Source organism: Pseudopipra pipra, chromosome 20, assembly GCF_036250125.1.
Source record: "Pseudopipra pipra isolate bDixPip1 chromosome 20, bDixPip1.hap1, whole genome shotgun sequence".
NCBI classification, from domain to species: Eukaryota; Metazoa; Chordata; class Aves; order Passeriformes; family Pipridae; genus Pseudopipra; species Pseudopipra pipra.
This window is the reverse complement of record NC_087568.1, coordinates 10068193-10081033: the sequence shown is the minus strand read 5'-3', so window position 1 is coordinate 10081033 and position 12841 is coordinate 10068193. Positions and strand designations below refer to the sequence as shown.

At 45.6% G+C, this 12841-nt stretch overlaps 1 protein-coding gene across 2 annotated transcripts in view; it reads left to right on the top strand.

Moving 5' to 3' along the window:
* The window catches only part of PNPLA7 (patatin like phospholipase domain containing 7), a 131858-nt gene that overhangs the window by 44442 nt on the left and 74575 nt on the right, over window positions 1-12841 (top strand). For both annotated transcript variants that reach the window (XM_064677183.1, XM_064677182.1), the window contains exon 19: window positions 7322-7435. In XM_064677183.1, coding sequence (XP_064533253.1) covers window positions 7322-7435 — 114 coding nt within the window. The remainder of the gene's footprint in view (window positions 1-7321; window positions 7436-12841) is intronic.

The window sequence follows — 12841 nt, the reverse complement described above, 5'->3', positions numbered from 1 at the left end:
GAAAGTATTCCAGCAGATCATCGTGCCATGTCTTCTTGGATGTATTTCTTCTTGCACTGTGGAAATTCAGGTGTAATTCCCCCTAAGAGGAGCAGGCTGTGCCTGCCTGTCCATGGCACTGCACTTCCAGATCCTCTTCAAACCACATGGATAAACGTGATGGCTTTGGTGGGTGTTCTGTGTGTGCACCTCAGGTGACTTTTGACATGGCTTTTTGGTGGTGTTTTGACTCTAATGCTGGGTTAGAGGAGCAAAACATGCATGAAACTTCCCTCTTTTCTACAGCCATATAGAAAAATAAGGAGTGAAACTTAAATCCAGGAGGTCAGACTGTTATCAGTTCCCTTCCCTGCTTTAATCTTTTCTTCTCTGTCCCTTGATGACGTTCACTGCTGCAACAGGGCTGTCACTGCACTGCTACAAAGTGCAGGCTCAGTCCTTTTGGGAGTACCTGTAGCAGGACTCCATCTGCCTTAATTACAAAGGGTAGCAAGCTCAGCCTTATCTAATTTTACCTATATTTTAGATAACACTTGCACATAACCACATATAGATACACAAAGTACGACTTACATGTGTGAGTGTGTGTCTGTAAGTCTTTCATGGTTTTTTTTAATATATACATCTATAAAAAAATGAGAGGGAGGTTTGGATTCTGCTTTGCACACAGCAGAAGGGCTGGATGTCCTCAGTCACAGGGTTAACTTGGCCCAGGAAGGATTGCAGGAGGTGGTTGTTAGAACAACTTTGAAGAGTACATGGTGTACTGAGTTCATCCGCTGGCACTGCTCCCACAAATAGCATCGATTTGCAGCTTGTCTGGTTGTTCTTCCCACTCATTCATTGCTTCCAGCAGTGTCTCCTCCTTTGTCCTTTTCTGATACAAACAGGTCAGTGTTTCAGGTCCTTCCTCGTGGCCAGAGGAGATGCCAACGAGAGGGGCATCCTGTGCTGCTCTGGGTGCGAAGGGGCTGAAGGGGGGTCTGGGAGCAGCTTGTTTAAACCTGGAAAAAATGTTTCACGTAGTGTTTGGTTGCCCTTCCTGTAACATTGATGATGTTACATCACTGTCTTCAGTTGCAGCAGCAGCTCTTGCCCTTGTCTGGCAAACGCTGCTGTGAAAATGTGTGGCTGTTTTGTGCTCCTCCAGGGCAGGCGTTGGCCCTTGAGATACAGGTGTGTTACCTGTGCAGCTGACATGGCACCCACCCCTTCTCTTGAGCCTCCTGAACCATCAGCAGGTGTCAGTGTTCATAGTTCTTCTTCTCATCCCTCCAGTGGTGCACCCCTGTGTGTCCCACTGTGCTGGTCCTTCCAGGGTGGATGTTGTGTGAGGAGGCAGTTTTGGCAGATGGGCCTCTGAGCCCATTGTCTTTTCAGAGGTGGGCACTCTTTTCAGAGGCCTGTGCACCCCCAGTGACACCCAGTTGTGCTGGGGAGGGTCTGCCCCAAGGACAGCCCATGCCCCCTCTATAGATGCTGCTGCTGGAAGCTGAGCTGGTGCTGAAGTGTCAGGCTAATTACCAGGCAGTGACTGTGGCTGTCATGAGGGAGGGTTTGGAAAGTGAAGAGTTTAAGCTAAATAATTTAATAATCCTTAGGGTTCTACCTGCTTCCAGGGTTGTCTTGTCACTGGTGCTTTCACTTGTGTGATGCTTTCACTGGTGTCAGCACAAGGGCCAAAATGAGGGTTACCTTGGTGAGGAAAAATTACTGCTTTTTGTGAGCTGGCAGCAAGGAAAAATTGATATGAGAGGAGGAAATATGATGTGTGAGAGGATGACAGATCCCTGGTTGGAATAGAAGCCATAATGAAGAGAGGCTGAAGGCAGTGTGTTGCAGAATGGATGGGGATGCACAGGAAGAGCCCCTGGTGTAAATGTGCCCCTGGCTGAGGTCAGGGAGAACAGATCTGTGACTGCAAACATGGCCCTGTTGACTTGTGCTGTTCATTCAGTCTGGACGTGTCTCCCTGTGCACTGGACATGATTGAAAACTCATTTGCAAAGGAATAATCTGCACAGAAAACTATTTGGAAATAATTTGCATTTTCCTGTTAAAAAATTCACCCAACAGTTGGTTAAAGTGAGGCTGAATTTGCACCAAGAAGCAATGTTTTCTTGCCAGCAGATCTGGTTGAGTCCTCCATGAGGTCTCAGAGGTGCTGGAGGCTGAGCAGGAGAAGAGCTGTGCCCATCTCACTGGGGCTGTGCCCACAAAAGCAAATTTTCAAAGTGTTTGTTGAATGTAGCTCAGAAAGGAATTTTGAGTAATTAGTCCAACTCGCAGAATATGCCACTTGGTAGTTTGTACTTTCCAACTGTAACTTGGAAAGCTGTAAGAACTGTCAGGAGTGAGTGTTGGAAATGAAGTCAAAGGAGGTCGTGAGAATATAAATTGCTTTTCCCCTCCCTTTAGGAGATTTACAGTAACACTTTTTCCCTGGAAAGAACTTGTAAGCCAGGATTGTGAATCATGTGCCTTGTACAGGATGGAGGCAGCAAACCTGGTTTTGTCACTGTTTAATACTGAACTAGGAGAAGGTGTGAGAATCATGGAATCACAGACTGGTTTGGGTTGGAAGGGACCTTAAAGATCATCCAGTGCCACCCCCTGCCATGGGCAGGGACACCTTCCACTAGACCAGGTTGCTCAAAACCCCAACCTGTCAGAATTAATTGAAACAGTGCAAACAGCAGAGATCTATTTATAGATGTTTCCTGGGGGGGATTGGGGTGGTTTTGTTTGTTTTATAAGTGTTAGGATCAACAGGAGGACCCATCAGTGGTGGTCATATCGTGATCAGTTATGAGAAGCACAAATATTTTACACTCAGAATTGTTCTGTGCTCCCTGACTCCAGTGATTCCAGCATTTGAGACATTGCCTCCTGTGCAATTCCCTCAATTGGAGGGACTGGAAGCAAGGGCAGTGATGGATGACAGATTCCTGAGGGTGGGATGGAGGTAGAGAGGGGTCCTGCTGCTTCTGGGAATGTGGAGCCAAAGGGTCAACCTTGGAGACGCCGGAGCAGTGAGTGGAACATGGAGCATTTTTGTAGGGCTGCTGAAATAAAGCACAGCAGGATTTCAGGGAGAGGGATTTCCAGGTGGAAACAGCACTGAAATGTGGATTTGCTGTGTTTTATGACCTGAGAGAAAACCAAACAGCACCAGCTAACAAGGTGGCAGAGGGAGAGCAGCAGGAGGGGTGGTGGGCTCAGCACTCAGTGAGCTCCAGAACTGGAGGGTTGTGTGAGGGAGAGAGCAGGAACAAGGGGAACAGAAGCCCAGAAATGGGCAGTGAGGTGGAACATGTTCGGGGCTTGTAACTAAGGAGGGGGAATGGATGTTAAATGAGAAGAGCAGAGAGGTACAACTGCCTGGAGCCAAAATGATCCTGTTGGCTGGAGTTTGAGAAGAAGTGGAAGAGAGTCCCTGGCTCTTCTTTGCACTGGAGCAAATGTTGTGGCTGTGTTCAGGCTGGCAGGGATGAGTGATGCTAATGGTAGTCTGGGAAGGAGCTCAGAAGAGAGCCTTGGGTGATTATGAAACCAAATATATAAATAAATGCTCTCCCCAGTCAGGTTAAATAAGATCTGGAAGATAATGATGCTGTTTCTTGAGACATTTGTTTATTAATGTTGTTGTGGAGGTGGTTTTGTGGTGTTTGCTGCAGCTGTGGTGGGTGAGCAGAATGTTAAATTGCTCTTTTTATGGCCAAGGAAATAATTTTATGGGATTGATCTTCTGATCACAAGTGGATTTTATTCCTATTAAAGTTCAAGCCAGATCTCTGAGTATTGTACTATTTACAAACCTGGAAAAACAAGAAAACTTGCTCAAAAGGAGGAGCCCAAGGATTTGAATGTGGCTTAAGACTGGAAGGATTTTAAATAGTCATGTTGCATGAAACTTCTTTTTTTTTTCCCTAAGCAAAAATAAAATTCTCTGAATAGCTGACATCTCATATGGGATATTAAGAATAAATACAAGGTAGAAAAGTATCGTTTTCAGAGGGAGAACTATGAGTCAATGTTAAAATGGTTTTGATCTCCAAAAAAGGTGAGAATAGTCAAAGACCAGTTGGATTTGGCAGATTCCCATGTGCAGGAAATGTAAAACTAGTGCAAAGAAGGTTCTAAAACACAGGGTGTGAAGAGGGGAGAATGTAGTGAAGGTTGAGAATAATCCTACAGATGGTCCAAATGGCTCATGAGAGCCCTTGGATTTCCAGTGAAGAGGAAGTATTTTATTAATCATGGAATCCTGGAATGGTTTGGGTTGGAAGGGACCTTTAAAGCTCATCTCATTCCACCCCCCTGCCATGGGCAGAGACACCTTCCACTAGCCCAGGTTGCTCCAAGCCCTGTCCAACCTGGCCTTGGACACTTCCAGGGAGCCACAACCTCTCTGGGATAATTATTAAATAGATAATTGGGATAATTAATAAATTCAGAGATTGGGAACTGAGGTGATAACAATAAAGAGGAAAGCACAGTTTGAATTTCTTAGTGTACAGTGCCTGGGACCCAGATAGTTTTCATACTGGAACATTAGGGTGTATTTAAATAAAAATATCAAAGACATACATAGTACCTCTATATAAGAATAGCACAAGATCCACTCTCTGTAATTACTTGGGAATTGCATTCAGCAAATTCCCAGGAATTGCAGGGGTCCAGAGCACTGGTGCTGCTGCAAATGCCACTTGCTCTGGAGGTCTGAGTGACTCCATGGGAAGGAGTTTTGGAAAAGGTCTTTGTGTGGCCTCTGCTCTGTCAAAGAGACAAAGTTACGGTTTGGAGGATAAAAAACCTTTCCCTGAGGCTGTGTTTAAGGTTAAACTTTAATTCCCTCTTCTCCAAATTTACAAATTTCATCTTTTCTGAAAGGCCTGGGAGCCCCTTGGAGCACAGTTAATTTTATGCACTCATATATCACAGAAATTGTGGCAAAGGATGTCGGACACTTTGAGTGTTTTTCCTCTTGGTGCAAATTAAACTCAGTCAGGTGGTGCCTGGCTGGGAGGAAAGGTTTTATTTTAACAGCTGAAACTCTTAACCTGCTTTCAGGAGCAGGAAGGTAAATTACAGAGCCAAAAACCTGTGATAAAAAGCTGGTACTAGGGGAGAGAGATGAAGCAGAAGATCTCATACAACCCTTTGGGGAACCTGAAGGGGGTTTGTTTCTCCATAAATGTCTGTACAAAGATGATATTTTTTTTCCTCTTCTATATAATTAGTTTAAAATGTGATGACATAACAAAACATCCCTGGCACCTGAGCAAAAAACAAAGGCTGGTGCTTGCAAAAAGGAGGTGCTTTAAATGTGCAGCTTTCTGTGCAGAGCAGTTGGTGCTGATGAAATTCAAGTTAATATTGGCAGGTTCATCTCAGCCTTCTGGACTAATGGCAAGTTTTTGAGCTCTAGATGTTCTAGTTGGCTGGATTGTCCATTTTGAGCACATGGAGCCTTCCAAAAAGGCACTTGGGGTGGAAGTGGGGTCACAGAGTTGTGTGTTTGAAATTGGTTTTGTACTGGGAACAGCAGTGAGAACCTGGGCACCTGCCCAGCTCAGCCCTTGCACAGGGTCTTATTATATTATATTACTATTACATAATTGTATTATTTTATTGTTATATTATTACACACAGTGTTCATTTTGTGTGTCTGAGCCCTTAGTTCTGTAAGGAATTAATTGTTTGTGTTGGAATTTGCTGCCAACATAAGCTTTGGAAGAAATTCTGCAAAAAAAAGAAAGCCCCAAAATCAATCAAAGAAATAAAACCACCAACCCACCAAACCCTAAACAACCCAAACAGCTTTAAGCTGATAAGTTATTTGTTTCTTTTTCTACTGGAAAATTAAAAATGCAAAGTCATGTTGACTTGGATTCGAAGTGCCTGTGAATTGTAGTTAGGGAGGGATTTTTCTGTTTGTGTTTTAACCTTAGTAATTACAGCTACTACAGTGACAACCATTTATTTTTTGAAATGGCTGATCTATGGATTTTAAGCCCAATAAACATTGCCTGCTGCCAGAACTCCCAAAACTGAGCACCAGGCTGTTCCTAAGCAATTAAATGTTGTGGCTCAGGCCTGAGCTCCCAGTGACTCCATCCCTCCTGGCAGGAAAACTCATTAGCCATGGGAAGATATTTCCCCAGGGAACTGGATTTCTGCATTTCCAACCAACACAAGAGGCAGTGGCAAGTCTGGGGCTCTGGGATGGGGCAGGTGGGGATTTGGGAAGCAGCTGCATTTTGCTTTTTGAACCCAAGTTCTCCCCATGAAGGAGATTATCTTGTTATTCATTCTCATTGTGTCACCATCTTATTCAAACTTCTGCTCTCTATAAAATAAATGTTTCTAAGTGAAATAATTGAGCACTGGGCAGGTAGCACTGGCACTCTGGCACAGGTTTTCCTTTCCTGGAGATACACAAAACCTGTCTGGACACAGTTCCAGGAGACCCTGTTTGAGCAGAGGTGGGACTTGATGGTCTCCAATGGTTCCTTCCAGCCTGAACCATTCTGGGATCCCTGTTTACACATCACAGGTGCACATGTATGTGTAAAAAAAAAAGAACTAATGGAAAAGAAATGCTCATTTCTGGGCAAAATGTGCTGGTTTGCCCCTAGAACCCCAGGCTGGTTTGGGTTGGAAGGGACCTTAAAGCTCACCTCATTCCAACCCGTGGCAAGGACACCTTCCACTGGCCCAGGTTGCTCCAAGGCCTGTCCAGTCTGGTCTCATCCCTTTCTTTAATTTTTAGGAAGTCTTGATTGTTTCAAGGTAGTTGGAATTCAGCTTCCAGGGGGAAAATGGAAGTGTTTCAGGGTGGTGCTGAGACAAGAGTGAGCAGTAGAGAAGTGGGGTGTTCCTGGCTCTGGGTGGCTTTGTCACCATCCACGCTGAGGGCTGAGGAGCTCTCAGTGGTGCTGAGGTCACTCTGTGCCTCTGGGGGCTCTTCTGGCTCGGGTTAAAGCAGCTCCTTTATTCCTCTGTGTGAGAGCTGCCAGAGCTCAAACCAAACTTCCCTTGTAATAAAGTCTCTCTGGGGCTGGGGGTTCTACTTCTGTGAAGAGCTGCAACTGTGCCATGGCAGAGGGGTTTGGCCTGAGAGATTTGGGGTGAGTTTGCCCAGGTCGTGGTGCCTCCCTGAGACCCCCGTGGGGCAAACAGGGCTCTGCTCCGGCCGTGTGCGAGCAGAGCCAACAGTTCTTGGGGATGGTTCAGTCTCTTCACGCTGACATTTGGGTTCTGCAGCCTGCTGGGAGTTGTTGATGTGGTTGTTAATGCTTTGGCTGTGCCCCTGCAGGTGGAGGCCCTGACCCACCAGCCCAGAGCCACCACGGTGCACGCGGTCAGGGACTCGGAGCTGGCCAAGCTGCCCGAGGGAGCCCTGATATCCATCAAGCGCAAATTCCCGCAGGTAAGAGGATTAAAAGTGTTGCTCTGTCTGTCTCAAAGATGTCTGAGAGGCTCAAACTCCCCCTGAGCACTGAGTCCTCTGGGTTTGCTGGTTGACTGATGCATGCTGAGAAAACACTGTGTTCTCCTCGGCTGCCGGAGCGGATCCAGCCCAGACTCCCACCAGCCTTTCCTCCTCTGTCTCCTGATCAGCTGGAGTTTTATTGCAGGGCTGGCTTGGGTATCTGGAAGAAATTCTGCTTAAATGCAGGATGTGCATATTTAGCAAAGTGGAAATCACTTAGTGCTGCTGATAGGAAATGGAAGTTTGACTTCTAAAATCACTTTAAGTTGTTGTTGCTCATTCATCCTCCCCGCTGGGGCTCCGAGTCAGCACTTGTTTCTGTGTACCTTTATTTCCAGAGCTTTGATATTTGGGGGTTGGTTTTCCTCTTCCTGCCATTTTAGGCTGTCAATCCTCATTCTGCAACTGCCAGAGCTGTCTGTGTCCTAAAGACTGTGATTGCTCCCTTTGAATCTATCAACTCATCCATCTTCTTTAATTCATTTGACATTATACCTCTCCCCTGCAAATCTGGAGACTGACGGACTTGAAATTTAATTCTTTGGTCCCTAAGTGCATCAGGGACATTAAACTAAGCACTAAATCATTGCACTGGCCTTAGAGGCAATTCTTTAATGCTGTTACTTCAAATTATTTCTGATTTTTCTTTTTGCTGTCTTTCAGACATAGACTTTTTTACTAGATTGCATAAAAAACCCCCACCACCCTACAAAAATAACAAACCTAATTAAAATACTTGCATTCTTTTGCCTTCCTAGGACCTGTAATAACTTTTAAAATTATTTTTTAACTGTATAATGTAAAGCCTGTGTTTCATGCATTTTCAGGTTACCAAAGTGTGGGGTTTTGTCTGTATTATTGCCAGGATAATTTAATCATTTTGAGTTTCATTGAGTGTTCAGGAGTTATGTCAATGAAAAATAATCTTCTTTCTGGTTTCCCTGTAAGCATTATTTTTGCTTCAGCGTTTCTGAGCTTCTCTTGGAGGTTGTTAAGGCAATTCCTGTCCCTGGAGTTCACTTGAATAGTCCTCTGAGTCCATTCCTCTCTATTTAATGTAAGAGATTCCTGCCCAGTGGATGAACTGGGAGCAGGGTGTAACCTCTGCACAGAACTACCCCCAGACTGGGTAGGACAGTGTGACCTCCTGTCTGGGATGGCCCTTTCAACTCTCCTTGTGACTGATCAAGAAGGGAGGAAACGAGCCAGGGAGGATTTAAAACCTCCTTCCTGCTTGCACAGCAGGTGATTTCAGTGTTACTGATAAACATGGAGGCTGTAAATTACCAGGACCATGGGTTGGGTTGGAAGGGACCTTAAAGCTCCTCTTATTCCACCCCTGTCCTGGGCAGGGACACCTTCCAGCAGCCCAGGTTGCTCAGAGCCCAGTCCAGCCTGGCCCAAACACTGAGCAGTGCCTTGAAGGCTGCTCTGCACAAAGGCTGGGTTCTAATTCTGCCTTTTTATCTGGGGCAAGAATTTATTTCAGTGTCTCTTTTCTCTCTCTTCCCCCTTCCCATTCTGCCAGCTGGCAGAGTTGTTTTCCCCTGAAGAGTGATCTCTGTGGAGCTGTGAATCTCTTTGCTCTGCAGTTCAAGTTGAGCTCGAGTGTTACATTTATAGTACAAATCAAAACATTTATTTGTAAGAGAATTCAAATGTCTTCCCATGTCTGAAGAATACAGCCTCAAATTCCTGACCTTTTCCAGTATGGAATTGGTTTTCTCTAGACTTGCATATAGTGTGGCTAATTACTTGCAATGAAACAGAAATGCTAAAATAGATATTTTAAGGAAATGTGTTGCAAAAAAGGTTGTTAGAAAAACACATTTGTGCTGCTGTTTGAGGTCTCCAACTTCTAAATGGATGTTAAACTGGTATAAAAAATGTGAGAACTTAGATTTTTTTTTTCTATGGGATTATTTTAGAACCAGCACTAGAAATAGAAAGAGGAGCATAAGATAGACTTTATGTAGGTGATTTGTGCAGTTAATGCCTTCAGACTCTCTTAAGAACTTGAGATAAAATGTTTTTATAAGATTTCAGAGTCCTTGTGCCTTGGTCTGGGGTGGAAGGGACCTTAAAGCTCATCTCATTCCACAGTAGGTTAGAAAGTTTGGAGACAAGTAGAACGTACAAAGTCAACTTTAAAGGATTTTACTGGAGAGAAGTGTTTGAGCTGAAAACTCATGAACTGCATCCAGAGGACAGGGCTGGGTAGCTGTTCCTTAGAAAAAGGATCCGGGCATTGGAGAATCAAAAGCTGCCCGTGCCAGGACAGTGTCAGGCAGTTGCAAAAAAAATGAACTATGTTAACAAAAGGCTTTTTGGAGTGAAGAAATCCTGACATTCTCCCTGATACTGGAAAGGCTTCAGCACCAGCCTGTGGCAGCACCTTTGAAGGCAGAGGCAGAGCAAAGGAGGAGTCTGGAGGACAAAAAGGCAGCTGAGTGCTGGGTAGAAATACTGCCCTATAAAGACAAAAAGCCTGTGAAAGGTTAGGGGAAGATGTAGTAGCTATTTTCAGACGTGTAAAGTTGTCTTCTGCTAGAAAGGGCAGAAGCTGCTCATGATACTGGAACGGAGCAGGTGGGACTGAGCTGAAAGGGCAGCAGTTGGGTGGTGAGAAAAAGCTGATTCTGCTCCCTAGAAAGACTGAAAGATTGTTGCTTGTTTTTATAACCTCCTTTGAAATGATCGTTGAAGTGATTCTTACTGCAGAGCAGAGGGATGGGCCACATGAATTCTCTCTGTCCTATTTTCACAGCTGTTATTCTGATGGAGTGATTTATACCCAGGTTTATGATGTTGTTTTCCCCATTCAACCAGAAGTAATAAAGTAATGAAGGGATAGCAGGTGCAATAGTTCTGAAATAATCAACTAGGTAGCAGGAGCTGGCTGGTGATTCAGCACTGTGGTGGAGGATTTCCCTCCTGGTCCTCTGCAAAGCAGAAAACCACCTTTTAGGGAGAAGAAAAGCAACTCTGCCTCTATCAAACCCTTGCTCCTCCACTGCCCGGGGAGGGTGAGTTATGAGTCTCACTTGGTGGATAATGGTCAAACACTGGTGCTTGTCCCCTGAGTCCCTCCCAGAGGAATGCCACACCAGGGATAACTGGGGTTTTTTGTGATCCTCTTGGCAGATCCCATAGAGCCTAAATAGTGTGTGAGTTAACAGCCAAGAACTGGGCAGTTCCTGAGCATGAGTTCCCTTTTCAGTTACCCCTGAGCTTTACTGTTTCTTGTCAAGGGTGAAGAACCCTTTTAATTCTAGGAATTAGTGGATGGACTTCATCCTGCAGCCTTTTCCCCAGCCATGCTGTGTTTGTAGGGGATCCAGAAAGGTTTCCAGCCCTGGAAATGCATTGTAAGAAAATATTACCTGATGGGTAAGAAAACTGTAGGACGTGGGTGGTGCTTGCCAATAACAACAGTGTGAAATGAGGGAAATCCTGCTCTGTTAGTCCAGGCAGCGATTCCAGTTCCTTGAGCTGTGATGGACAATCTGGAAAAATGGCAGGGCTGATCCTTGGGGAAGCTCCATATGCTTGTCCTCTGTTTTGTCTTCTCTCCTGACCAGCTGCTTTGGTCCTGGGAGAGACAGAATGCTGCTCTGCTGGGATCTTCCATGTGACCCACTGGAGCTCAGCTTATTCTGAGGGCTGACACAGATGGGTGAGAATGAGGAGTCTGATCTCAGTTATAAATAACAGCCAAAATTCCAGGGTATGTGCCCAGAAATGCCAGATGTTGACTTCTAGATCCTGCTCAGTCTGCACAAGTCAAATCTACATCGTCTGGCTTCTCAGCCTTGATTTGCTCTGGCCGTGGCATCCTGGACATTCCCAATGGAAGTGGTGCATGGTGCCAAACTTCTCCTTAGTTTTGTCAGCCCTGGTGCCCAGAGCTCTCCAGCACAGCCATCAGGGCACTCTGCCAGCCCCAGCATTTGCTCTCCGACAGCCCCCGTGTCGCTCCTGGTGCCGCTCGAAGCTTTCCAGCCTTGCAGGAAATCGATTCTTTCTATTTTCATCCCTGCCTTCGGTTCTGGAAAGTAGGACAGGCAAAGGGAACCAGCTCACGATTCCTGGCACTGCAAAGCAGCGTCGAGGCAGCAGCGAGAGCTCTGAGCCTGTGAACAGATCACAGAGATGTTCCACCGTCGCTGCAGAGCTGGGATCACATTTCCTAGATTAGCTTTGCCTCTCCCGAGCTGAGAGAGTTTTTAGAATTCTAACTTGAAATTTAGACCTGCTGGAGCTGATGGAAATTGTGCTGAGAAATTGCTTGGGAGCTGTGGGGGCTGAACTGTGAGACAACCTTTGGCATGCTGAAAAATAGAAAGAGTTTTTTTTCTGCATCTTTCTTTTAATTCTCTAAGTTGGCCCCTGGGGTTTAAATATATTCAGAACCCATCATCCATCTCCAGCTGGAGTTCTGCTATCTTTATATGTGTATTTTAACCAGAGCCCTTCTGAAGTGTCTGGAGCCTTCCCCAGGGTTATCTGCCTTACAAAGTGAGCTCAGCAATGTGCCCTCTTTTCAAAATGCTCCCCTCGGGCAGCGGGAATATTGTGCGTCATTACTTGAGCTTGATGTGGCCCTGTGGAATAGGTCAGGAGGGGCTGTGCTTCTGGATTTTTCTGTATTTGTTCTCATGGGCCATTAAAATAAGTGTTCCTTGACTGCAGGAGAAGTGGAGGTGGAAAGGAGAGAAGGAAGGTGCTCAGTGGAAGCACCGTGGTCACCCAGGGCAGGCAGGCAGGAGGGAGCCCTTGATCGGAGCAGCGATGCCTGAATGACGTTTTTCTTCAAGACTCTGATCCCAAGCCTTGGAAGCTCAAACAGCCTCAGGATAAAGCTTTAGCAGCATTTGTGTGCTTTAGCAGCATTTGTAAAGGTGCCAGGCATTGTTGCAAGGGAGCATTTAGGATTTGCTTTGTCACAGCAACGCCGATCAAACCTCCAAAAGCTTCCGTTGGAGACCCTTAGCTGAGCTCCTGATTCCAGGACAAGCCAGTGTTTATCTGATCTGGGGCCATGGAAAGCTTCAATAACAACCTGGTTTTATTCAAGCTGAGGATCTAATTCGCTTCTCCTCCTCCCTTGTCCCTTAATAAAAGCCCTTAAGAAAGCTGATAGAGAATAATCTCTGCTCCTGGAAAGCACTTCCCAAGAAATGAACCTGCTGCTCTGTGGATCTGTGTGGGTAAAATGGCTGATGGCACTATTTTACCCCAACTGCTTTTCCTTTGGAGAACAGCAAACCCTTGGCAGCCCTGTTTTCCATGCCAGCTCATTCACAGTGGGTCTCTGTGTGGCACAAAGCCCTTTTATGTGTC